The sequence below is a fragment of the Eriocheir sinensis genome, chromosome 42 (assembly GCF_024679095.1).
Source record: "Eriocheir sinensis breed Jianghai 21 chromosome 42, ASM2467909v1, whole genome shotgun sequence".
Taxonomy (NCBI): Eukaryota; Metazoa; Arthropoda; class Malacostraca; order Decapoda; family Varunidae; genus Eriocheir; species Eriocheir sinensis.
The window spans coordinates 10,704,546-10,731,496 of record NC_066550.1 but is presented as its reverse complement, the minus strand read 5'-3'; the positions used below and the strand labels follow the sequence as shown (position 1 = coordinate 10,731,496).

The 26,951-nt window shown below is 41.7% G+C and overlaps 1 protein-coding gene, 1 long non-coding RNA gene and 1 other non-coding gene across 5 annotated transcripts; 1 reads left to right on the top strand and 2 right to left on the bottom strand.

The window, feature by feature from the left end:
- Trnaa-agc (transfer RNA alanine (anticodon AGC)) lies at positions 1-73 on the bottom strand. The gene has a single exon. It is a non-coding gene; the product is annotated as a tRNA-Ala (tRNA).
- Positions 74-4,239: 4,166 nt separating this feature from the next.
- On the bottom strand, positions 4,240-20,824 carry LOC127010002 (serine/arginine repetitive matrix protein 2-like). Of its 2 annotated transcripts, XR_007762723.1 has the most exons (12): positions 20,624-20,824; positions 19,016-19,189; positions 18,461-18,607; positions 17,331-17,489; positions 16,416-16,739; positions 16,118-16,266; positions 15,158-15,419; positions 14,422-14,523; positions 13,401-13,541; positions 10,865-11,042; positions 4,666-10,367; positions 4,240-4,566 (listed from the first exon to the last, which is right to left on the bottom strand). XR_007762723.1 is itself a non-coding variant. In XM_050883700.1 (11 exons), exons 2-11 carry the CDS (start codon positions 19,178-19,180, stop codon positions 7,705-7,707), a joined length of 4,290 nt encoding a protein of 1,429 aa, XP_050739657.1. In that variant the 5' UTR covers positions 19,181-19,189; positions 20,624-20,824; the 3' UTR covers positions 4,240-7,704. The 2 variants fall into 2 exon arrangements, 1 of the variants encoding a protein (XP_050739657.1); XM_050883700.1 differs by having other exon boundaries at positions 4,240-10,367.
- A 1,380-nt stretch (positions 20,825-22,204) lies between these two features.
- LOC127010000 (uncharacterized) lies at positions 22,205-26,819 on the top strand. 2 transcript variants are annotated; one of them, XR_007762722.1, is made up of 2 exons: positions 22,205-26,201; positions 26,455-26,819. It is a non-coding gene; the product is annotated as an uncharacterized LOC127010000 (long non-coding RNA). The 2 variants fall into 2 exon arrangements; XR_007762721.1 differs by having other exon boundaries at positions 22,205-26,327.
- The last annotated feature ends 132 nt before the right edge of the window (positions 26,820-26,951 follow it).

Sequence of the window (26,951 nt, the reverse complement as noted above, 5' to 3'; positions counted from 1 at the left end):
TGGAGATGCGGGGTATCGATCCCCGTACCTCTCACATGCTAAGCGAGCGCTCTACCATCTGAGCTACATCCCCGTACACACCTCAACCGCCTTTCTAATCACCAGGAACCACCTCATACCTGCCCATAACAGTAAACAAACCCATAAATAAACAATATCAACCCAATAAACTTATACTAAAGCAATACAGACCACCCAAAACACCTTGAAATTATGTATATATTCAAAAGTCATCCCCGAACACATCTCTGCCGCCTTTCTAATCACCAGGAACCACCTTATACCTGCCCATAACAGTAGACAAACTCATAAATAAACACTACCAATCCAAATAACCCAATACTAAAGCAATATAGACCCCAAAACACCTTGAAATCATGTATATATTCAAAAGTCTACGTTTCTAGGGGTAACTTTAGTAGATTGGGTGTAAAAGGCAAAGGTAGTTGGTTTTATAAGAGTAAACCGATGCAAAAAGACGTAAATATACCAATAAATAAGTAATATGAACCTTAAAACACCTTATAAATTCGCATATATATTTAAGAAGCCTCCTATTATCGCTGTATCTTCAATAGCTAAGTTGTGTAAGGCAATGACTGGATATCTAAGTATGAAATGGTGAAAAAAAATATTGAGAAGTCGGGTAACGATCCCCGACCCTCTTACATGAAATGAGAGAGCTCTACCATGGAGCCTCATCCCCTTCCGTCTCAGGCGATCAATAAAAGGCGCCAGAACCCACCGAGGATTTAAAAGGCCTGGGAACATAGAAGATGGAAGGCTGAAAGGGGAGGCTTAAAGATTCTTTCACACATAGAAAAGCAAATCAGGGAAAGAAATTGGGACAGAAAAACAAGTTCAGGATGAAGTGTTTAAGAAAGTGATGTGTTGCTGAGGAGGAATGTGTGAATAAGTGAATAAGAAGAGGAACGAGAGGAGGAGGACCTATATATAAGAAGCGATACAAAGCGTTACAGGTCAAAAGAATTAAGAAGTGTGAAGAATGAAAAAAAGGAGTTATTGCATTATGAGAGGGATAATTTTACTTCAAACCGTTGCGAGGCTGACATAGAAATTTTGAGGACAAGATCATTGGAGACAGAAGGTTGAAAGGATATAGCGTTAAAGATTCTATGTGGAAAATTATTAATGATTTACGATTTATGGGGAGTTAATTGAGCTGTGAGAAATATGGTCGGGCTCACATCATATCGACTTCCAAAGGCCACAACGGAGATCAGTCGGGTTCTAGTGAGTATTTTATCTTATAGTTCACGTAACAGAAGGGTCAAATTAACTACCACCGGGGTCATAAATCTACGTACCCTTGGAAATGCCCTAAACTCCTACGAAGTCTTGTAATGTGGGTGTAGCCTACTTGGACACCGAAATGTTAAAGGGTCTCACTCATTTTTTTTATTATAATTTCTCTGTTATATGACACCAAAATCCATTAACAAATATTCCTCATGGTCATAAAAGTAGAAAGCTAACTAAATTATGATGGCGGTGAGGCTCAGTATATAGCCTCTGGTAATGATGTGATAATGAAAAACCGAAGTATATATGTTTTAGCAGAATTTGATAGAGCCAGGATTAACTGGTCGACCTATTTAATTAACCACTTTACCTCTTAGTACAGTAATAAATGAAGCCCCTCAAGGGTAAAATATAAAAGTACCATAAAAGCCTGCACATATAATTCACATCCACTTGTACGAGTATTATGTAATAGCCTATTGGCAAGAGATGGATATAATTAAACTTCCTCTAATAAAAAGAATAGAATAGCAAGATAATTGAATAAATGGGGACGGAAACAAAGGAATACCTGCTGAATATTGACGTTTCTAAGCTCTTAAGGTCTAAGGTCTGTCCAAAAAGATGAGTTAAATTCTGACTTCGAAAATTCCTTGTATAATGTTCATATTTAAAAAAATTGAGGAAACTAAACTGGAAATCTCTTGTATATCTGGTGTTGCGTCGAAAACCTAACCAATATGAATTGTAGAAGATTGGTTGGTAAGGGCGATAAGAAAATCACTGTTAGACTGTGAATTAAAAGGTGTGAAATCGGCTCTCAGAATATGCATGGCCTTCCCCGTAGAGAGCACCCACAAATCCCTCATCTTCCACCCTAACTACAGCTGTCTGCAAATTACCACTGCCTCCTGTGTCCTTTGCCCGACTACCATGGTGTAACACAGTGCCACAGCAGCTAGATTGATAAGACCACCACCGATTTTATTAACACCGCCGCCATGGGAGTCTACCCTTCACGTGCTGCGCTCCATTCTTAAACGTATCGGGCCATTGCGATCGGGCTCTCATTACGACTATTTCCCAAGGCCATGGAGATTGCATGACCGCAGTTTCATGGGTGCATTTCCCGTTCAAGGTGCAGGGGCCATGTAAAACTATATAAACTGTAAAATTGAAAAAATACAAACTGAATTCTTAAGTTCCACGGCATGTATAGCCTCTAGGTACGCGTGGGAGTCAATGGAAACTCAATTAAGGACTGAGTATTTAAGTTTCCCCTCGATCCAGAAAAGTGTTGAATAAATTGCACGACTTATGAAGCAACCCACTGAACCTAACCCTCTCGAACACAGCCCATCCACACGTAACACCTCCCTTATCTGCATTGACAGGCACCTCACCTCACCTGCAGCTGTCCCCGTGATGTCCCTGCCTCCTGTACCCTTGGCCCGGCTACCACAGCGTTACACAGTGCCACAGCAGCTTAATAACCGAGAAAGACACACCACTGATTCAATATCCCACTCCACGTACCCCCCGCCATGGCAGAGGACCTCGAGCCTGCCACTTGCTACACTTCTTCCTCTTCTTTTGACCTGTTCCGCTTTGTATCGCTTCTTATAGGTCCTTTTCAACACTTCTATACTTCTCAACATGCACGTAGTTACTTCACAGTGTAGTTCTATAACTTCTATACTTCACCCTGAACTGTTGTGTTTTTCTGCTCTTTTCTTCCCCCGACTTCGCTTTTCTATGCCCTTTTATTATTCCCACGTAAAGATAAGGGATAGAAAGTGAATGAAAGGAAGGGGAATGGAAGAGATAACTGTGAATAAGGAAGGAAGAGAAAGAGAGGAGGTAAAGCGAAAAAACATATAGGAGGAAGAAAATACGTTGCCTTACTTTTGTATAGCAGGGGATACGACTCAAGAGGAAGGAAATGCTACTTATTTCTTTCATTGGCGCTTCCTATTTTTATTTCCCTTCCATTTCATCCGTTTAAATGTGGACCTTCGCTTCGTAGCCATTTGCAGAAAGCCGAGTGGCGAGCGAAGCGAACCGAAACAGCTGGGGGGTTCGAGATTTTGGAAAAATTGACATTTCATGATTTCTGTGCTGTCATAACAAAAGAAAATGGACTTTGTTTTTCGTTTTGACTCGGAAAATAGACCTTTCAGCGTTAGTAAGAACGTGAGCCTTCCTGTTAGACGTTAGACATTTTATAGCCGTGGAGAGCCGCGGGATTTGGCTGCCGCGAAACACTCGGGCCACTTAGCATATACATTTCATACCTTTATTACCCTCGTGTGTGTGGGAGGGGGCAGTTCCTCCAGTGTCAGTCTCTACCCTCATCTTTTCGTGCACGCTTCTGTAATATATTAACCTGGTGGTGGCGATAACTCCCAGGGCCACTGGTTGTAACATGGATGTGAATTTCATCTCGCGAATTACGGGGAGTTTTGCGCGAAGGCCGAAACGGTGAAAAATTAATACATTAACGCGATATACAATTCGCGCGGCCTGCACCTGATATTAATCTTCAACTCTGCCAGGGTCATGAAGAGCCAAGTGCAAGTCTAACATTAAGGACATCTTATATTTGAGTATCTTTTTAATCTAGGCAAAGGATGCTGCTCAAGGGCAAAGTAACAAATAAACAAATACAAAAATAAACACAGAGAAGTCTAAAATGCAGTCCAAGATCAGAGTAACAAATAAATAAGTAAACAAACAAATACACAAAAAGAGCACTGGCTATATTGCTGCCCTCAAAAATTAAAAAGTAAAACATCCATATAAAAAAAATTCAAAATGCTAACTTACCCTTTTTTGTTTTGGTACTCTTGTTTCCTTTACTTTCCAGGCAGCATCAATAACACTGTAATTGCTTAGTCCATAGATAATCACTCAATAGATCAAACTTAATTAACATCCATAGACACATTAGGTTAAGGCCAAAAACAAATACACACCCATGATCAAAATTATATTCATCACTAATTTTATTCTACTTTCAACTATGGTGCAGTACAAACATATTCCAGGCAACATAAGATTACCCAAAGCCCTTTTTTCTGTCTTGGGAATACCTGAGGAAGAAAAAATAAATGCACGTCAAGTAAATATAAGTAGTTTGTGTACATACGCCTCGCTCCCTTGTGGCGGAAAATATAAATAACTCGTATGCACTTAAGTTCTGCTCCTTTTCTCTTGTCCCGTCGTCACTTATGATGCGAGGACATGTTACAACACTTGTCTCTTTAACATAATATTTACACTTCCTTTCGTGTTTTCTTGGAACTGAAAACGAAAACAAAAATACCACATCACTTATCTAACACAATATCCCACATCATATATTTTTAGTTCATTATTCAATACCACGCCACTCCATTTTACCTGTTCATCCTCCGTACAGGTGAAAAGTGGGTCATTTTTCACATATTTTTTTACCTGTAAGTCTATGGGAAAAAAATTGCAGTGAAAAAATAGTAAAATAAATCTTTCTTAATCTTGGTAAATGCTTCTGTCTTCATCTGTATTCCCTTTCCTGCCCATAAGTTACCCTAAAATATCTTAGTATTTTCTTTACATACTAAAACTTTATCCTAACATTGCCTTTTCCTACATTATTTATTTTCTTATCTACCTACCTTTATTTCTTTTCTTCTTTCCTCTCCTACATGTCTTTCTTTCTTCCTCTCTATCATCCTAAACTGTCCTCTTCCCGTTAAGCTATTTTTCCTCTCTTCCCACTTCCTCCAATTTCTACTCTTCTATCCTCCTCCTTATTTGTTCCTCTCTCTATCTCCCATTTTTGTCAGTCTATCTCTTCCTACTTCTTCCTATTTCCTACACTTCTATCCTCCTTATTTGTCACTCTCTCTTTCTCCCATTTTAATCTGTCTTTCTCTTTTCTCAATTCCTCCCATTTCCAATTCCTCTTCTACCCTCATACTTATTTTTCCCTTTATTCCCCATTTACTTATCCTATTACCTTACACTAACTAACTGCTCTATCCTGTACCTATCCTTACCTCCCATCCTTTCCCCCTTTTCTACCTTACTAGCTTACTCTCCTTTCTTCCTAACTTGTAAGCTCTATCATTCTACACAAATTTTCCTTTACATTTTACTAATCTTTCTGTCTCCTTATTCCTCGATTCCTATCATCCTTCCTTCCTTCCCAACTTGTAAGCTCTACCATTCTACTACACAAATTTTCCTTTACAATTTACTGATCTTCCTGTCTCCTTATTCCTCCCATCCAATCATCCTTCCTTCCCAAGTTGTAAGCTCTATCACACTACACAAATTTTCCTTTACATTTTACTAATCTTCCTGTCTCCATATAACATGAAGCCCTTACACAGCTCTACTCCTATCCACAAATTACTTATCTATCCTATGTTCCCTGTGCTCCTAAACACACACTAAGCTAATGCCCTTTATGTGTAAGAAATAGCAAATCGGATTGTCATTTATTCAAGCTAGTTAGAAATCAATAAACTGTCACATATAGTTGTAAATATTAATAAGTTATATCCTGTAATGCAAGAAAAGTCAGTTAATCATATACTGAAGTAGAATTAATGTCTGGTTCTCCTTTCACTCTCTCTGTATTTGTGAGTTTTTTTCATTTCTTTGTCTTTCATAGTTTTCTTTTTCTTTACTTTCTGATTTTCTTTTTCTCTTTCAGTAACCAAATCATTTTCCATTTTTCAACTGTACTCACAAAACAAATTTCCTGTACTTGAGGAAAATAAAGAAATATCAATCATTGCATTAGGAAATCAATAGCCTAATAATATGAAACCAATGTAGAAATAATTCAAAAATTTCATATCAGAACAGTTAATTTCTCATTTTTCAACTTCATATTCTTCCATTCTTCATCATCCTCTTCATACTTTTACTTTTTAGCAAACGAGTTTCATCACCACATTCATCACTTCACTGAGGTCACTGCACATCTTCTTCACATATGTTGGCTTGCTGTCATTTTTCTTCTTAGTATTCATTAAAGTTTCCCTCGTCTCAGCTTCCATCAGTCTTTTGGTCTCTTCACTTCACCTTCTTATTTTATATTTTTCCCGACACATTCGAAGTTATCCTTCTTAATCAAACTCCCTTCCTTCATTGTCTTTATAAGATAGTCTTTAAATTCCTCCCTCCTCCCATTTCCTTCTATCTCTTTTCTTTCCAAGTCTGTTAGCTTTTATATTCCCTTCACTTTCAATCATCATCATCACCTCCACAAGCTGTCTCTGCACTCAACAAGGGTGTTACACTTTATGCTACACACGTGATCACACCTGACCCTGCAAATTAATTAACAAAAAGGTAAAGAGGGGAGGGGACACAAGGGCTCAGGAACCTGTAGGAAAAATAATAAAAGGTGGTGATTCTTCTTCTCCTTAAGCACTTTTTTTTTCTGACTTTTTCTTTTATGTCACCAATGATCAACTCTTATATTTATTTTAGCTGTTTAAGTTCTTTTTTACTTTTTCTTGTCTCCCTTTCATTACACTCTTACGTATTTTTTTCAAGTTCAAGGAAGTTGGAATTTAGGGTTTAGTTTTTCTATCTATATCCATTTCTATGTTTAGATGTCCATTCAAACCCTTTTTACACTTATTCACTTTTGGTATTTTATGTGTTCTTGTGGTGGGCTAGTAACTTCCTTTCTCTCTTTCTCTCTCTCTCCTTTCTATCATCATCATCAGTCATCTTCATAAACACTGTACTGCATGTCTCTCTCAGTACAAGCACTTTTCTCACCATCGTCACTGTTTACACACTCCAAGTCATCACTATCATAGCTTTCTCCCTTCAATCACTGTCTCCTGTATTAAAACATTATACACACACACAACTCTCTCCTTTCTTTCCCTTCTTCATGTGTAGATATATGGAGCTTTCTCAAATGTCTCTTTATCTCTCTGTCTTTCTCTCAAGCTTGGGTAGAGATATCTGTCAAACGGAAGCTGAAAATGGAAAAGCCTGAAAAAGATACAAAAGTTACCCCCCTAAATAACACCTTGAAATAGTGAAGCATACATATCTATACGACAAAAGGAAAATGTGGTAAAATTGTCCCTATCCTTACATATATAATTTTTACAATGCACCAAAATTGTTTAAAAAAATATTAGTTAGGGTATTTTTTTACATTTTTTCCCCTTGTCTAAAAAAAAAAATGCTCGTGATTGTTACCGTTACTTCTATTACTAAGATTATAAGTGTTACTGAACTGCCTTTTATGGACCTTGGAAATATCATGTACAAAAAATTATATATATACAGTAATATTAAACACACGCAAACACACAAAAATATCATAAGTGTATTGTTTTTTATATTTCCTTCACTCCTTAATTCTATATACTCATCTTTTTCTTTTTTGTTCAATATAAGGAAGTTTTTTATTTTATTTTTTCAAGACACATTTTTTTCCTTCCCTTTTTCCTTCTTTACTGCATGCTTCTTCTTCTTCTTCTTGTGCTTGTGTAGCCTCCCGACATCCTCCTCCCTCTTCTTCCTCCTCCTCTTCCTCCGTTTCCTTCCTCCACCTCCTCCTCCTCCTACCTCAACCTGCTTCCTCCCACCTCCTCTTTCCTCCTCACTCTCATCCTCACTTTCCTCCAAGTCTCCTATCCTCTTCACGACCCTCTCCTCCTCCTCCTCCTCCTCTTCCTCCTCAGCATCCTCCTCCCACTGGGCTTTTCCTCTATGCTCTCTTCTCCCTCTGGTGGAGATAGCAGGAGGCGTGATGGGTGGGTGCTCCGCTTTCCGCCTCCCTCTCAATCTTGACGTAACCGGAACACGAGGATTCTGGTTTCCGTTCTCCGTTTCTCGAGGGCGTCTGAAGCTTAACCGTTCCTTGATTGACACCTCCCTCTTTTCCATGTCCGCCCGTAGCCCCTGTTTCCGCCAGCGTGCCTCCCCTGGGCCTGGAGACGAGGGGGAAGGGGAGCGAGTGTGAGTGCGTGTCGAGTTTGGGTCACGCACGACGGCGCTTGATAGTCGCACTGGTCGCTCGAGTCTCCCAGGTCGCTCGGGTCTACCCTCTGGTCTTCGGCTGCTGGTGGTGATGAGTGACCGCTGTTGTTGTTGTTGTTGTTGTTGTTGGGCCTCTCGCTCTCGTTCGCGTTCTCTCTCCTTCTGCCTCGCCTCACTCTCCTCTCGGTCCTGTCGAATTCGCTCTTTCAACTGTGCTCCGGGGTCATACTCAATCATCCGCTCCCTCTCCTCCCTCCGCTGCCTCTCCTCCACCCCCTCCAGCCTCCTCCGGTCCATGGCCAAGGGTGGAGGTGGAGGAGGAGGTGGAGTTCTCTCTCTGTCTCGGTCTCGGTCTCTCGCCTTCCGTGGGTCATAGTTCGCATGTCCCCAGTCTCCTCTTCCTCTTCCTCTTCCTCTTCCTCTTCCTCGGAAAGGCTCCTCCAGGCTTCCAACTCTATCACGGATGGAGCGATGTGCCTCCCCCTCCTCCTTCCTCCGAAATCTCTCCCTCCCTCCATCCTCATCCTCCTCCACCTCCTTCTTCATCCCATCTGGCTTCCTCCGTTCCACCTTCTCATGGCTTCTTCTCTCTTCCACTTTCCTCCGTTCCTCATCCACCTTCCTCCGGTCGTCTCCGTCTTTCCTCCGCTCCTCCCGGTCCGCCACGCTCTCGAAGTACTTGAGGTAGAGGTGCTGGTAGGGGTCCTGGGGTCTGGTAGGAGGGGGATACCGCCAGTCCCCTCCCCGCCCTCTGTACCCTCCCCAACGCCCCCTGTACCCCCTCCGCCCCCTCTCGAAGCCTCTGGGGGGGAAGTGGTGGTGGTGGGGGGGAGGGTAGTGGTGGGGGTGGTACATGAAGCCCCCCTCCTCCTCCTCCTCCCCCTCCTCCTCTCCCCCCTCCATGTAGAACCCCTCCCCCCCATACCTCCTTCTCGCCTCCTCCTCCGGATCACTGGACAGCTCAAGGTCACTCTCCCGGAGGTCATCGTAGTTGATCTTCTCCTCCTCCTTCCTCTTCCTCCTCTCCTCCTCCTCCTCCCTCTTCCTCTCCCTCCTCTTCCCCTCCACTGACCTCTCCCTCCACCTCCTCGAGCGTGACCTTGAACGAGACGACCCGCTCCGTGACCTTCTCGAGGATGACCTTGACCTCCTCGACCTCCTTGACCTCGACCGTGATCTTGACCTCTTGGACCGTGACCTTGACCTAGATCGTGACCTCCTCTTGGATCTTGACCTTGATCTCTTGGACCCTGACCTTGACCTCGACCTCCTCTTGGATCTTGACCTTGACCTCTTGGAGTGCGACCTCGACCTTGATTTCTTGGAGTGTGACCTTGACCTTGATTTTGACTTCTTGGAGTGTGACCTTGACCTTGATTTCTTGGAGTGTGACCTTGACCTTGATTTTGACCTCTTGGAGTGTGACCTTGACCTTGATTTTGACCTCTTGCTGTGTGACCTTTTTGACCTAGACCTTGATCTTGAACGTGACCTTTTCGACCCTGACCTGGATCTTGACCTCTTGGATCTCGACCTTGACCTGGATCTTGACCTCCTTGACCTTGACCTTCTTGACCTAGATCTTGACCTTGACCTTGATGACCTTCTCGACCTTGACCTCCGTGATCTTGACCTGGAACGTGACCTTCTCGACCTGGATCTTGACCTCCGTGACCTTGAACGGCGTGACCTCGACCGTCGCCGTGACCTTGATCTCGACCTTGACCTTGAGGGAGAGTCCCCCCCCTCCCCCCTCTTGTACCAGGTGTTGGGTCTGGGCTGCTCCTCCAGGGGATACTTGCCCCCCCAGCCCCCCCGGTACCCCCCCCGCCCCCCACGGTCCCGGAACCCCCTCCCCCGATCCCTGAAGCCCCGCCCCCGCCACGAGCCCCGCGGGTACCTCCAGCGCCCCCCCCACCCCCGCCCCCGGCCGCCGTAGGAGTCGTCCCAGTCCTCGTAGGGGTAGTGGCCCTCGAAGTAGGGGGGGTAAGGCCCCTCAGGTCGCCCTTGAAGTCTGGGGTCACCCTCGAAGGGCAGCTTGTCCCCGCCTGGTGCTCCTCCTGCCCCTGCTGCTGCTGCTGGGTCCATGCGCTGAGCCCCTGCGGAGGAGAGGTGGTGGAGAAGGTGGACACGGTAAGACACAGGCAAAAAATAAATAAATAAATAAAAATAAATAAAAAGTAATACAGGAAACCACAAAATAGCAAAAGGGAAAATTCACAATAAGAGCAAAAAAATTTAAAATAATAATCACCAAGAAATTAAACAAGAAAACAGTAAAACGGGAAAACAAATCTCACTGAAAACACCAAAACAAGAGATGAGCATAAAGCAAAACAAGACATAAGCACCAAAGATGTACTAGACCGGCCAAACGGGGAAAAAAAGTAATAAAAACAAAATAGAAAAAATAAGCAAAAAAAATCACTAAGAAAAGAAAACAAGAAAAAGAAAACGCACTAGAAAAAAGACATGAAATGAAAACACTGAAAAAAAAAAAAAAAAAAAAGTAATAAAAAACTAAAATAATTCAGTAAAAAAACAAACAAAAAAAAACAAGATAAAACAAAACAAACAAACAAAAAAGAACACTCACCAGGCAGCATCTTAGGCACTCGAACACCCGTATCCAGCGATGAATCCGTGTCCGAGGAGGAGGAGGAAGAGGAGGAGGAGGAGGAGGAGGAGGAGGACACTGCATTGAGGTCGTCCTCGGAGGTGGCACTTGAGATGGAGGAGAGGGAGGCTGCCGAGATGACACCCTGGATGCGGTCCTGAGGGAGAGGAGGAAAGGGAGAGAAGGGAGAAGGAAGGAAGGGAGAAGAAGAGGAAGGAGGGAAGGAAGAAAGTAGATAAGGGTATGGAAGGAAGGTAGGGTGAGAAGGGAGAGAGGAGGAGAAAGAAAGGAAGGAGGGAGAGTAGGAAAGGGAGAGAAGGGAAGGGAGAAGAGGAAGGAGGGAAGGAAGAGAATAAGGGAGAAGAGGAAGGAGGGAAGGAAGAGAATAAGGGAGATAAGGGTGAGGAGGGAGAGGAAGGAAGAAGGGTACAGTGAGGAGGGAGAGATGAGAAGAAAGAAAGGAAGGAGGGAGAGGACGAAAGGGAGAGAAGGGAGAAGGAAGGAAGGGAGAAAAAGAGGGAGGAATTGTAAGGAAGGGAGGGAAGGAAGAGAATAAAGGAGATAAAGGTGAGAAGGGAGAGGAAGGAAGAAGGATAGGGAGAAGGAAGGAAGGGAGAAGAAAAGGAAGGAAATATTAAGAGGGAAGGAAGAAAATAAAGGAGAGGAAGAAAGGTAGGGTGAGGAGAGAGAGAGGAGGAGGAGAAAGAAAGGAAGAAGGAAGGAGGAAGGAAAGGAAGAATAAACATGGATGGAGAGGAAGGAAGGAATGAAAGAGAAAAGGAATTGCAAGAAGAGGATGAAAAAAAGATGGGTTGCAAGGAAAGGGAGGAAGGGAGAAGAAGGAAGGAGAGGAGGAGAGTGGATAGCAAGGAAGAGAGAAGAGAAGGGAGAAGAGGGGATTAAGAGGAGGAAGGGAGAAGGGAAGGGAGAAGAGGGGATTGAAAGAAGGAAGAGAAGGGAAGGGAGAGGAGGGGATTGAGAGAAGGAAGAGAAGGGAAGGGAGAAGAGGGGATTGAGAGGAGGAAGAGAAGGGAAGGGAGAAGAGGGGATTGAGAGGAGGAAGAGAAGGGAAGGGAGAAGAGGGGATTGAGAGAAGGAAGAGAAGGGAAGGGAGAAGAGGGGATTAAGAGGAGGAAGGGAGAAGGGAAGGGAGAGGAGGGGATTAAGAGGAGGAAGAGAAGGGAAGGGAGAAGAGGGGATTGAGAGGAGGAAGAGAAGGGAAGGGAGAAGAGGGGATTGAGAGGAGGAAGAGAAGGGAAGGGAGAAGAGGGGATTGAGAGGAGGGAGAAGGAAAAAAAAAAAAAAAACAGGGAAAGGCAGAAAAAGAAAAAAGAAAGTAAGAGAAAATGAGTAAAAAGGAGAAGTAAAAAAGTGAAGTAAAGAAAAGAGGAAGGGAAGAGAAAAATATCAAATAAAAAACACTGAAAAAAGTCTTAAAACTTAACCAATATTTCAAGATCAATTCCACATAAAAAACAGGTACAAAATGAACTTACCTTTTCCTTAGCTTACAATAAATTAATCTTGCTCGGTTTTCCATGACTACACAGCAAGTCCTTACTGAACGCCGTCGATCGGCCTCGGAAAGTGCAATGTTACGTGAGGCGATGTGAAGCGAAAACAACCTTACCATCGGCTCAATAATATAAATAAGTTTGGTTTCCGTCGCATATTTCAGGTCACAAAAGTATCACCAAGCTTCTAAATAAAAACCCTAAACACTTTTTTCTTGTTTTTTTGTGTGTTTGGAAAGTAAAAATTTTGATAGTACCTCACATCAAGACGCATTTTAAATAAACACGATAAAATATAAGACAGTAAGACCCATTGAGCACTCTTCTACCACATTGTTTATCATCCTACGTCCATATCATTACCACACGCATTTTAAATAAACACGATAAAATATAAGACAGTAAGACCCATTGAGCACTCTTCTACCACATTGTTTATCATCATACGTCCATATCATTACCATATGCTTTACGAATTTTTTTTCAGAATCGTTAAAATGAAACGACACTGAACAAAATGACATTATTCAAGGACTTACTGCATCTCCTCCTCCTTTTACCTCACCGTTGCCAGGTAGTCATACTCAGAGCATAGTGTTTGCCGGTTTCTGACGCCTAACTATTGCCAAGAAACATCAGAATCTAAACTCTTTTAACGATAACTATAAATTAGTTTCGTTACTGGAGCCCAGAAGACAGTTTGGGGGTAGGAAGTTGGGAAATATAACCCAACCATCATCCCTTCTACCCCACAACCCCCCTTGCCCCCACCCCTTACAAAACCCACCTTCCTCACCCCACCATCATCCCTTCACCCCCAACCCCCCATCGGCTGAGTACAACAATCTGGCAACACTTGTACCTATCCATATATTCATCCTTCCCTATCATCTCTCTTTTCTTTCTTTCTCATACTCTTCCCACATTCTTTGAACACATTAACGCTCTCCTCCAATACCTCCCTCCTACTCACCCCTTTCACACCTCTCCCCCACACTCACCTTGCCCTGGACAGCCCTCCGCACCCTCTCCCGCTGCTCGGCCATCCTCTCCTCCTCCCGGGTCTTGTAGGACATCACCAGCCGGCCTCTCAGCAGTCTCTCCTTCTGCGCCAGCCTCTCATGCTTACGGTGCTCTTTCAACTGCAGAGGAAGGGAGAAAGAGGTGAGGCTGCGGATTGAGGTTGAGAGGTGGTGTGTAAGGGACTGGGAAAGATAGGTTGAGGGTGATAGAAAATGATGGAAAATACAAGACTAACACATAAAACAGTAGGTTAGGATAATAATGAGATTGTAGTAGGTATGGGATTGAGGAAGTTAGGTTTGGGTAAGATAGATCCATTAGCGGTTGAAAAAGGTGGAAATAGATGGGTTAGAAGGTGGGAAAGGTAGGTGAAAATAATAATAAATGAAGTAGTGGTAGGTTAAGGTTAAAAGGTTAGGTAAGGAAAATAAAAGAAGTATATTAACAGAAGTATTAACCCAGAAGCAGCGACGGGCCAAATTTGTGGCTTTACCGTGTAGCAGCGACGGGCCAAATTTGTGGCTTTACCATGTAGCAGCGACGGGCCAAATTTGTGGCTTTACCATGTAGCAGCGACGGGCCAAATTTGTGCCATGATATAAACCCCAAAAAAATAGATGATGCATAATCTGATCACAAATGCTTTGATATATATTATGAAATGGTTTGTGTGAGGGGTGATTTTTTCTCATTTTTCTCGCTTAGAGGGACCATTAAGAAACATGATCCCTGCTGCTACCGGGTTAAGAGGTTAGGATGAGGTCAGGGAAGGTAAGTTAGATTAAGCTAGAAATAAAAAAGAAATTAAAATCTTGACAAACTTAAATTCAAGGAAACAATATAACTAAAACAATTATACAATCTCTCTCTCTCTCTCTCTCTCTCTCTCTCTCCGCCTCACCTCCTTCTTCCTCATCTGCGTCATTGCTTTGGTGTTCTCCTTGTCCACGACCTTGAACACTCTCTCTCTCTCTCTCTCTCTCTCTCTCTCCGCCTCACCTCCTTCTTCCTCATCTGCGTCATGGCCTTGGTGTTCTCCTTGTCCACGGCCTTGTACAGCTCCTCCTCCCTCTTCTGGGCCACCTCCTTCTGCTTCACCACCTGCGGGAGGAGACGAGACGGCGATGAACGAGAGAAATTGGAAAAGGGATGATGAAAAATGATAAATTGTTAGAAAAAAAAAAGACAAAAAATAACAAAGAGAAGAAACAAAAGGCTGCGGGAGGATACGAGACAGCGATGAATGAGAGAAATTGGAAAAGGGATGATGAAAAATGATAAATTGTAAGAAAAGAAAAGAAAAGACGAAAAATAACAAAGAGAAGACACAAACGGAATAAAAACAAGACAGAGTAGATAAAAATGATGATTGACAATAGATTAAAAACAAGAGAGAAATGATACACCATGAAAAATATAGAAAACAAGACCAATAAATAAAAAAAGAAGACAAAGCAAGACAATGAAGAAAAAAAATGAGGTAAACAGATGGAAAAACAAGACAAAAAATGGAAAATAGGACAAAATAAAATATAAAAAGATAAAACAAAAAAAGAAAAAGAAAAAAACAGGCAAAACAAGATAAAAATAATAAACAAAAACTTGAAGAAGAAAAACCAAAGCAAAATAACAAAAACAAAACACAAAATAACAAAAACAAAAAAAACACCCACACAAACCACTAATAAATAAATAAATACATAAATAACAATAAAAAACTTCCCCCTTTCCTTACTTTTATCCTCTCAAAGAGCTCATCCAACAGCCTGATACTCTCCAACTTCCTCTGAGCCAGCAGCAACTTCCGCTCCTCCATCGCAATCTTCCGCGCAAACCTGGCCTCCTCCTCCTCCTCCTCCTTCTTCAGCCGCTCCTCCTCCTTCAGCAGCCTCTTCTTCCTCCGCTTCTCCTCCCGCGCCTTCCTCCTCTCCTCCTTCTCCCTCCGTTTGGCTTCCTTCCGCTCCTCCTTGAGACGCTGTTCCTCCTCCACTCGCATTCTGTCGGAGAGATGGAGAGAAAAATAAAGAATGTGGAAAGTGGAAGAACTAAAAGAATGTGAAAATAATATATGAATAAATATGAAAGAAAAATAAAGGAGAATGACAAGAAAATTATGTATAACGAGATAGTAATGAGAGAAGAGAATTTAAAGAATATGAAGAAAAAAGAAAGAAAATGTAAAGAATAGAGAAAATAAATATGCTTCTCTTTCTTATTCACTTTCACTCACTCACTCTCACTCTCTCTCACACACTCGCAAAACACACACACACACACACACACACACTCACACTCACACTCTCTCTCTCTCTCTCTCTCTCACAAAAAATAAAATCCATTCCTCTCCTCCTCCTCCTCATCCTTTTCCTCCATCTCCCTCTTTCTCTTCAACTTCTCTCTCTCCCTTTCTCTCTCTCTCATGCTCTTCCTCACTCACAAAAAAGAAAATTACTTAAACTTCCCTTCCTCCTCCTCCTTCCTCTTTCTCTCACAAAAAAAACTGTCCTAGCATTCTATAACTCCTCTTCCTCCTCCTCCTCCTCCTCACCTCTGCCTCATCTCCTCGATCTCCTTCCTCCTCCTTCTTCTTCCTCTTCATCTTTCTCTCTTATTTTCTCTCTCATACATTCTCTCACACACAAAAAATAGTTCTAAACATTCTATAACTCCCCTTCCTCCCCCTCCTCCTCCTCACCTCTCAGCCTCCAGCCTCATCTCCTCGATCTCCTTCTTCCTCCGCAGCTTCTCCTCCCTCTCCCGCTCCACGGCCTTCAGCTTCTCCCTCTCGGCCGCCCTCTTCTTGATGGAGTACTCGGACATATGCTTCGTGCGGTCAAAATCAACCTGGAAGAATGAGGTGTGAGGGACAGGTTAGGGGGAAGGGGGCACACACACACACACACACACACACTCTCTTTTTTGTCATCCCTTTTCCTTTTCTTCTTTACTTTACTTTACTTTACACACACACACACACACACACACACACACACCTTAATACTGGTGCTCCAAGCCTTCCCATCGGCATCCATGTACACCAGTTTCTTCCCCTGGAGCGCGTGCATACACTTGGCGAACCCGATGTACTCCTTGAACTGCACATAGGCCTCGAACACCCCTCCCCCCCCAGGGCCGCAGGTCACCGGGGCATGGAGGCCGCTAATGGAGGTCGGCATGGAGCGTCTGTACGGGTCACAGGCGGGTATGTCCACGTCCCTGACCTCGCCGAACGACCCCATGACCTTGCCGAGTACGTAGGCGTTGGGCATGCCGGGGGTTGGGTCGTTGAGGTGGGAGAACCAGTTGCAAGGGAGGTCCTGTTTGGGAGGGAGAGAGAGGGGTGGTTAGTGAGAGAGGGAGAGGAAGAGAGAGATGAGGAAAGGTTATAAAGGGAGAGAGAGAGAGAGAGAAGGAGAGGAAGAGAGAGATGTGAAAAGGTTATAAAGGGAGAGAGAGGGAGAGGAAGAGAGAGAGGAGGAAAGGTTAGAGAGGGAGGGACAGGGTAGAAAATGAGGGAGAGGAAAAGGGAGAGTGAGATGGAGGGATGAGGGAAGGACAAGAGGTAAAAAGGAGAAGAAAAAATGTCAGAAAGGGAGAGAGAGGGAGATAGATGAGGTGTGAAAGGGAGAGAGGAGAAGAAAGGAGGGAAAAAGGAGAGAAAGGGAGAGAAAAAGAAAGATGAGAGGAGAGTGAATAAAAGAGGAAATGGTGAGAAGGTAAAGGTCAGAGAGAGAAGAGGAGACGAGAGAAATGCGAATGAGAGAGAAGGAGATGAGAATAAAACACACACACACACACACACACACACACACAATAAACAGCAAACACACCCACACAAACCATACACACACCCCTTCCTCCCCAATCCATATAACCCTTCCCCTCCTTTACCCCAACCCCACACCCACCATGAAGTGCACAGTGTCCGGCCTCTCCCCCGGCTTCATCTCGTTCATGTGCCGGGCGTCCCTGAAGAAGCTATCCCAGTCGTGCCGCATCGGGAAGGACGTCTTTGCCTCAACTGCGCGGATCTTCAGCAGCTCGGAGAACCCGCTGAGCTTGATGCCCTGGGGAGGATGAGAGGAGGAAGAGGAGGAGGATAAGGGAGAGAGATGAGGGAAGGATGAGAGGTAGAGAGGGGAAGAAAGAGGATCAGAGGGAGAGAGAGGGGATTGGAGAGGAAGAAAAAAAGGGTGTCAGAGAAAGGAAGAAAGGAGAAAGAAGGATGGAAAGAAAAAGGATCAGAGAGGGAGAGAGAGAGAGAGGAGGGATTGGAGATTGGAGTTACATTACTGGTAAAGGATATGCCTAAAAGTAAATATATGTGTAGCTATGAGAAAAAATGACATTAATCCAAGTCTTTTTAATATAACTAGATATTTAAATGGTGGAAATAACTAGAGGGTATGACTAAGGGTAGATATATATGTCTAGTTATGAGAAAAAATTACAGCAATCCAAGTCTTTTTAAAATAAGTAGATTTGTAAATGGCAGAAATAAATATCTCTTAATTTTTTCCCTTTGATTTTCTCTGTATGAAAAAATGACAGTATATTGAAAGTCTTTCTAAAATAGCTAGATTTGTAAATGGTGGAAATAACTCTGTTTCTTTATTCTTTTCCTATGATTTTCTCTTCATTCTTTCTCTACATCACTTTTTATCCCTTTATTTCTCTTCCTTTCCTTTGATTCTCCTTTCCTTTCAACTCCTATACATTAATTTTCATATGATTTTCTCTTCATTCTTTCTCTACATCACTTTTTATCCCTTTATTTCTCTTCCTTTCCTTTGATTCTCCTTTCCTTTCAACTCCTATACATTAATTTTCATCTCATTTATCATCCTCTCGTCTTTCCCCTCATTATCATTTATCCTCATCTACTCTTTCTCACTATCATCCTCCCCCATCTTCCTTCTCTATCATACTAACTTGCTCTCCCTATCATCCTCTCCCATCTTCTCTGTCTGTAACTTGCTCTCCCTATCATCCTCTGTCTGTAACTTGCTCTCCCTATCATCCGCCCCATCGTCCTCACCTTCTGGTCAATCTTGGCGATGACGAGGGTGAGGTCCTGCTTGTTCTCTATCTCCGCGTCGAACCTGAGGAACTCCAGCGTACTTAGCGTGACCTTGATGACCGTGAACTCCTTGGGCGTGATAGCCGCTCGCAGGCGCTCCATCACCTGCGGAAGGGGGGGGGAAGGGGGGGGAAAATAAGGAATGAAAAGAAAATGATGGAAAAAGGAATCTGACTAAAAGAGATAAAAATGACGGAATGAATCTCGGTGTTCTGATTTTGTGTTTTCTGTTTGGAGTATTTGAGTTTTCTTATACCATTAAAAAAGCACTCATTATTAAGTCTAAAGATCTTCATAGTGTTGCTTACCCCCACCCTCTCTTATACACACAAACTAACACACACACTCACTCTCTCTCTCTCTTACCTCAGACACTTTCCCTTTTCCTTCTCTCACATACACACACTAACACATTCTCTCTCTCTCTCTCTCTCTCTCTCTCTCTCTCTCTCTCTCTCTCTCTCTCTATCAGTTAACACCTCCTCTTCCTAACACACATCCTCCCTCCCTCACCTCCCAGTTGGATATGGACTGCCCAGACTTGAGCTGTGGCAGGGTGACGGTGATGCTGAGCCGTGCGGTAGGCTTGAGGTGCAGGCCGGAGGTGCGCGACAGCTCCTGGCAGTCGCTGGTGTCTGTGCACAGCTGGACGCTGCGCTGCGGATGTTGTTTGTCCATGGTGCCGGCCTGGGTGGGGGAGAGTGAGTGAGTCTACGGTTATCAATGGAATTCTATATATTTTTTAGTAGGGTAAAGGAAACAGTTCAAGGGCACTGAACGAAAAAAAAAAGAAGTCCAGTAATTGCTGCTCCTGATGGCAACTGCATACACTGGTGAAAATCCACAAGATCACCAGTTTCACACTGGTGTACAAAACTCTTTATTTTTGGTGAGTTCTGACGAGTTTTGAATTAATCTGCAGACTATGTTCTGATATTAAAAATGGCACACTTAATATTATCATTGAGAATAACTGAATGGACTGTATTGGCTATACAGGCAGCGCCACGCACGGCCACTCAGTGAACTGTCAAAGCAGTACTTTCCATAGAATTCAAGTTATGTACTAGAGTGCATCTGAGGCTGCCTCCAGGATACAGGGCCTTGGTGCCGCCACCGCTCCAAGCCAACGACTGCACACACTTTACTCCTACCTGATTTCCTGACTCTATTATTTGACGAAGAAAAACTGAAATCGGGTAGTAGTGAAGTGTGCAACTATCGGCTTGGAGCGACGGCGGCACCATGGCTGTGTGTCCCGGAGACAGCCTCAGACGCACTCTAGTCTATAACTTGAACTCTATGGAAAGGACTGCTTGGAGTTGAGTGGCCACATGTGGCGCTGCCTGTATAGCCAATTCGGTCCAACCTAACTACCTATTAATGGAGGGGTCTTTGTCCCCCTTCTAATTAACCTAGCCAAACCTATCACCACCACCCCACAAAAGTCCCCCACATCTAAATAATTCTGCAAGAAACAGTTGTGAAGAAAGATGAATAGTGTGATAAAATTTATCAGGTAATAGTGTCAACCTTATAAGTCAACGGGTGCTGGAATAGATAAACATCTAAATACTCTGTCTGGATAACAATGACCCTGCCGCCCAAACAGGTGTGGCATCGCCCTGTGTGTGTGTGTGTGTGTGTGTGTAATTCACCACGGCCTGACCACGAGCTGGACTCGTAATCGCCAGCAGGCACCCCCCGACGTGAGCAAGTGCATGCTCTTTATCGCGTATCTCTGGGCACTGCCAGGACCTCACACACCACACACCCATCCCCCTTGCTCAAGGGGGGACAGTAACCATTCCAAGTCAACGGAAAGAATCCGGCCTGAGCGGGGGCTCGAACCGACGCCTATTTTTCTTGAAGCCTTGCAGCGCGGCGCTCTAACCGACTGAGCTACCGGAGCGGGGTGTGTGACGGTTTGTTTACTAATGACCGTCACCGTAACACACGACACACACCCTTTCCCACCCTCCAGCCCTCCCCTGCACACCACCACGACCCCGGGCGCCACAACAGCCATATAAAAAAACTTAAAATAAGCCAACAACACAAATAAAGCCAAACTAACCCATCCACCCTCCTCCCTTCCCGTCCTTCCCTTCTCTCCCTCACCTCTCAGCAACCACGGCGATTCTTCCTCCTGTTTCCCGCCTCCACGCTCACAGAGGCTTAAGGAAGGCGGCCATTAGGGGAAAACACGCAGGGATTGAGCATTTAGGCGAATAACCACTCATAATTACGACCAACACTGAGACACGGGCGATGGCAGGGCGGTGGTGGTGGTGTCGGTGACTATCGTACTCTGCGGGGAGTGTCGTACGTCATCAATAGGTGTTATACGTCATTGTTGAAATCCAGAGAGAAAGCATTCATTATTTAGTCTAAAGATCATCATATAGTCAAAAATCATCACCTGGTCCCCAAAATCATTTATTATAACGAACTCAAACCAAAATAAGACTTAATACAAGCGATGGTTCTGTCATGGAGTGCTGTTGGCGAGTATCGTACTCTGCGGGGAGTGTCGTACGTCTTTATTAGGTGTTATACGTTACTCCAAGAGGCTGATTCGATATATATTACCTAAATACTCCATCAACGCGAACTCCGGCTATACGGTATGTTAATCAGAAGACAAAACTGCTCATGGTGGGAGTTCTGTACGAGTTCTTACAACCCCGAGTGGAGGAGGCCAAGGGGACGCCCACGGAGTTCATGGTTCGAGTAAGTTGATAGATCCTGCCATTTTTTTTTTTTTTTTTTGTAATATGTCGACTTAACTATGAGAGAGAGAGAGAGAGAGAGAGAGAGAGAGAGAGAGAGAGAGAGAGAGAGAGAGAGAGAGAGAGAGAGAGAGAGAGAGAGAAAAAAGGAAGGTAAAAACATGGAAGGAAATAAAAGAAATAAGATGAAATAAAGAAAAAAAAGAAAATTAAACAAAAAAAATAAGATAAATAACTAAGACAAGAAAATACATGAAAATAAAAGATGAGAGAGAGAGAGAGAGAGAGAGAGAGAGAGAGAGAGAGAGAGAGAGAGAGAGAGAGAGAGAGAGTTCAAAACACTGAAGGAAATAAAAGAAATAAGATGAAATAAAGAAGAAAAAGAAAATTAAAGAAAAAAAAAAAAGAAAAATAACCAAGACAAGAAAATACATAAAAATAGAAGGTGAGAGAGAGAGAGAGAGAGAGAGAGAGAGAGAGAGAGAGAGAGAGAGAGAGAGAGAGAGAGAGAGAGAGAGAGAGAGAGAGAGGTCAAAACACTGAAGGAAATAAAAGAAATAAGATGAAATAAAGAAGAAAAAGAAAATTAAAGAAAAAAAATAAGAAAAATAAATAAGACAAGAAAATACATAAAAATAGAAGGTGAGAGAGAGAGAGAGAGAGAGAGAGAGAGAGAGAGAGAGAGAGAGAGAGAGAGAGAGAGAGAGAGAGAGAGAGAGAGAGAGAGAGAGAGAGAATAGCGAGAAAAGTCAAAACACTGAAGGAAATAAAAGAAATAAGATGAAATAAAGAAAAAAAATTAAAGAAAAAACTAAGAAAAATTACTAAAACAAGAAAATACAAGAAAATAAAAGGTGAGAGAGAGAGAGAGAGAGAGAGAGAGAGAGAGAGAGAGAGAGAGAGAGAGAGAGAGACCTATGCTGCATGGAAAATTATATAATACAACAGGTTAGGTAAATACAGACCATTTAATAGTATTTCATAATTAAAAACATCATCATCACCGTCACCATCATATTAATCATCATAATCATCAGCTGTACAACTTGAATGATGACCTGAACACACACACACACACACACACACACACACACACACACACACACTCACAAAACAGAAAAAAATATACACTCATTAATATTTTTTTCATGTAACTTTATTATTCACACAGATCTGAATAATAATAATAATAATAATAATAATAATAATAATAATAATAATAATAATAATAATAAAAATAATAATGTGCAAAATTACAATCAATCATTTTTTTTTTAATAGAATCATTTGGTTGGACTTAATATTAATACAAGCTTAAAAAATTATAGTATTAATGCCAATACTAATAATAAAAATAATGATAATAATGATAATAATAGTTGTAATTGGTATCATTAATATTTGAAAAGGTATAATCACAGCAAAATTGAAATAGCACAGGTGACCTTATTATAATCTGCCTTAATTAACTCTCTCTCACACACACACACACACACACACACACACACACAATTCTTAAACAATATCAAATCAGACTTCCTTCTCTTTTTTTTATTTTCTTCTTTTTCTTCATCTTTTTCTTCCCTATTCATATAACATCAAACTTCCTCCTCCTTCTCTTCTCCTTCTTTTTCTTCATTTTTTTCATCTTTTTCTTCCCTCCCTCACCAATTTCCTCCTCTTCTCCTCCTCCTTTTTCTTCATCTTTTTCTTCCCTCCCTCACCAATTTCCTCCTCTTCTCCTCCTCCTTTTTCTTCATCTTTTCTTTTTCTGTAATCATTTTCTTCCTTCCCTCACTAATTTCCTCCTCTCCTCCTCCTCCTCCTTTTTCTTCCTTTTCTTCATCTTTTTCTTCCCTCCCTCACCAATTTCCTCCTCTTCTCCTCCTCCTTTTTCTTCATTTTCTTCTATTTCTTGATCTTTTTCTTCTTCTGTGATAATTTTCTTCCCTCCCTCACCAATCTCCTCCTCTTCTCCTCCTTTTCTTCATTTTCTTCATCTTTTTCTTCTTCCATAATAATTTTCTTTCCTCCCTTATCAATTTCCTCCTCTTCTCCTCCTTTTTCTTCATTTTCTTCATCTTCTTCCGTAAACATCTTCCTCCCTCCCTTACTAACACTAATTACTCGGACATAATTTGGTTCATTTGTGTGACTGTGGGAATGTAACTATCAATAATAATAATAATAATAATAATAATAATAATAATAATAATAATAATAATAATAATAATAAGACACTAATCAATGGTGTCAGAAATTTGTGCGGATTTCAGATTTTTTGTTTTTTTGTTTTGTCTTCTTTTCAAATTATAAATAAATGCAAACAAACAAACAAACAAACAAACAAACCAAAATCTTGAACCGGGAAATCAAGAAAAAGAGAGGAAAGTAGAGGAGAGGAAAAGAAGGGGAAAGAAAAGAGGAAAGGAGAAGAGGAGGAGGAGGAAAAGAAAGTAGGTGAGAGAGGAGAGGAGAGGAAAGAAAAGAGGAGGAGGAGAAGAGAGGAGAGGAGAGGAAAATAGGAAAGGAGAAGAGGAGAAGGAGGAGGAAAAGAAAGAAGAGGAGAGAGAAGAGAGTTAGAGGAAAGGAGAAGAGAAGGAGGAGGAGGAAAAGAAAGAAAAGAGGAGAGAGAAGAGAAGAGAGGAAAAGAGGAGGAGAGGAAAAGAGAGAAGAGGAGAATGTAGAGGAGAGAAAAAGGAGAATAAGGAAAGTCGAGAGGAAAGGAAAGAAGAGAAGGAGAGAGAGAGAGAAGAGGAATGGAGAGAAGAGGAGGAAAGAGTAGAGGAAAAGAATGTAGATGATTAAAAAGGAAAGCAGAGAAGAGAAAGCAAAGTAAGTATAAAAGCCAAAGTAAACTCTATAAAAATCCCAAGCCATGAAAATATACCAACTAATAACAAAACTCTATAAATATCGCGTCTTTTTGTTCATGCGCTCATTTTTTGTTCATAATCGCTCAATCTCTTTATTGCATCATGAACTCTCCCTTCCATTCCTAAGCATTCTTCTGCTCTCTAATGTACGCTCCTTTCTCCTCCTTTCCCTTCAAATCAACTACTGTATTATCCTTGAATTATCTCCTTTCCTCTTATCTCCAATCAACGTTCCCTTTCCTTTCCTGCGTCGGGACCCAGAAGAACGAACAGAGGAATGACCACGCCTACTGGGTATCTATTTTCTGTATTTGGGTCTGGGTATTTTCCGTAACCCTCCTTGTCAGTGCTTGTCTTATCAGATGTTTACGACTTTGTATATCTGACTAATTGCTTTCCTTCCCTTTCCTGTCATGTTTACAATTCTCTTCAACTCATCTGCAATCAACGTTTCCTTGCCTTTCTTGTCCGGTTAACTCTCCGCTCTCTTCCTTTCCGCTCTTCAACTCATCTCTAATCAATGTTTCCTTTCCTTTCCTGTCCGGTTAATTCTCCACTCTCTTCCTTTCCGCTCTTCAACTCATCTCTAATCAATGTTTCCTTTCCTTTGCTGTCCGGTTAACTCTCCGCTCTCTTCCTTTCCGCTCTTCAACTCATCTCCAATCAGCGTTTCCTTTCCTTTCCTGTCCAGTTAGCAATCCACTCTCTTCCTTTCCGCTCTTCAACTCATCTCCAATCAACATTTCCTTCCTTTCCTGTCCAGTTAACTCTCCCCTCTCTTCCTTTCCGCTCTTCAATCAATGCCTTTCCCTTCCTCTCCTCTCGTGTGTGTTGTTGAGCTTAATAGTAACATAACAGGTGAATTGGAAGGTGTAAAGTGCTGTTAATCGTAAGGTAAACGTAGGTGCTGTCAACGGTAAGGTGGAAAAAGGTACGTAGAAGATAAGGAAATGAAAGTGCTGTAAATCCCAAGGTCAATTAAGGTGCTGACAACGGTAAGGTGGAAAAAGGTACTGAGAATATAAGGAAATCAAAGTGCTGTAAATTCTAAGGTAAATGAACACACTCTAGCTTGTAAGGTGTGAATGGTAAGGTCAACGAAGGTACTGTCCACCCAAAAAAGTCTAAATACTGGACTTAAAAGATATTAACACCATTGGGGACTTTGAGCGCCGCCGGTACCAGCTCCCAAGCAACAAACTAACTAACCAAAATATGAATAAAGAAATAAATGAATGAAAAATATATGAAAGCATGAAGCAGATTATTCATGATCAAACTAAATACATGAACTTGATTTTTTACTCTTTTTTAGCTCAATTGAATAATCCCAAATATTACTGCTACTAAAATAATAATAATAATAATAATAATAATAATAATAATAATAATAATAATAAATCATTCATTAACTGTAAGTATTCATTAATATCTAACTTAAATGCCATGTATGCAAATGTTTGTTTTTAATTCACCAACAAAAGCACACACACACACACACACACACACACACACACACACACACACACACACGCGCGCATACACGCCTCTTTGAGAAAATCTAAGCTAGAAACTTTGATCTCCCTTTTCTATTATGGAGGTAAAAAAAAAGAAAGAAAAGAAAAGAAAAATAGAGGTAGTGGAGGTAGAGGATTGGGATTGAAATGTACAGATGAGAAGGAAAAAAAGAAAGAAAAAGGAAGGTGGAGGAAGAGGATTCAAGACTGCAAAATGAGAGGTGAAAGAGGATTGAAATGTACAGATGAGAAGGAAAAAAATAGAGGTACTGGAGGTTGAGGAGGATCAAAGAGTACAAGATGGGAGGGAACAAATAAGGAGAGAAAAAAAAAGGGAAAACATTGAAACTGGAAGGAAAAGTGAGGGAAAGTGAAAGGGCTGAATAAGGAGGAGGAAAGTAAAGGAAAGGGCATCTTGAATCTGGCTCTGAGAAACTTGGAAGGAGAATATGTAGAAAATTAGTGAAAATAGTCAGAAAGGAAAATGAAAACAGTAACAGGAAAAGAGGAAAAGAGGAGAACAAGACATACCAAACTTTACATATATATTCTTAGATACTTGAAAAAAAAATAAGTAATGAAAAAATAAGTAGATTCAGAGGGAAAGGAAAATGAAAACAGTAACGGGAAAAAGAGGAAAAGAGGAGAACAAGACATACCAAACTTTACATATATATTCTTAGATACTTGAAAAAAAAAAGTAATGAAAAAATAAGTAGATTCAGAGGGAAAGGAAAATGAAAACAGTAATGGGAAAAGAGGAAAAGAGAAGGAAAAGACATACCAAACTTTACATATATATTCTTAGATACTTGAAAAAAAATAAGTAATAAAAAAATAAGTAGATTCAGAGGGAAAGGAAAATGAAAACAGTAATGGGAAAAGAGGAAAAGAGAAGGAAAAGACATACCAAACTTTACATATACATTCTTAAGAGCTTGTAAAAGATAAACAAAAAGAAGAGGAAAAAAAGTGTTTGAAACGGACAGACTGATAGAGGAGGCAATGAAACAATAGACAGAGAGTTAGATTGAAAAAGAAAGATACTTAATGCAATAGAAAGGGCAGGCAACTTATATTTTGCTCTTGAGAAACCTGAGAAAACAATAAAGAAAAGATTAAAGAGAGAGAAAAGTTGCATGGAAGAGGAAAAGGAAGAGAACAGTTGAACAAAAAAAAAAAAAGATTAAAATGAGAGAAGGGTTGCATGGAAGAGGAAAAGGAAGAGAACAGTTGAACAAAAAATAAAAGATTAAAAGAAAAGAGTTGCATGGAAGAGAAAAGAAAAAGGAAAGGTTATAAAAAAAGGTGAACACATGATAAT

Bases quoted from the DNA above. Each gene is read 5' to 3' on its own strand.
- LOC127010002 (XM_050883700.1), bottom strand. From the start codon at position 19,180: ATGGACAAACAACATCCGCAGCGCAGCGTCCAGCTGTGCACAGACACC. The intron at 14,524-15,157 runs GTAAGGAAAGGG...CTCCTCCCGCAG, and splicing joins AGCTCTTTGAGAGGATAAAA to GTGGTGAAGCAGAAGGAGGT. The intron at 11,043-13,400 runs GTGAGTGTGGGG...CCTCTCCCTCAG, and splicing joins GGAGGGCTGTCCAGGGCAAG to GACCGCATCCAGGGTGTCAT.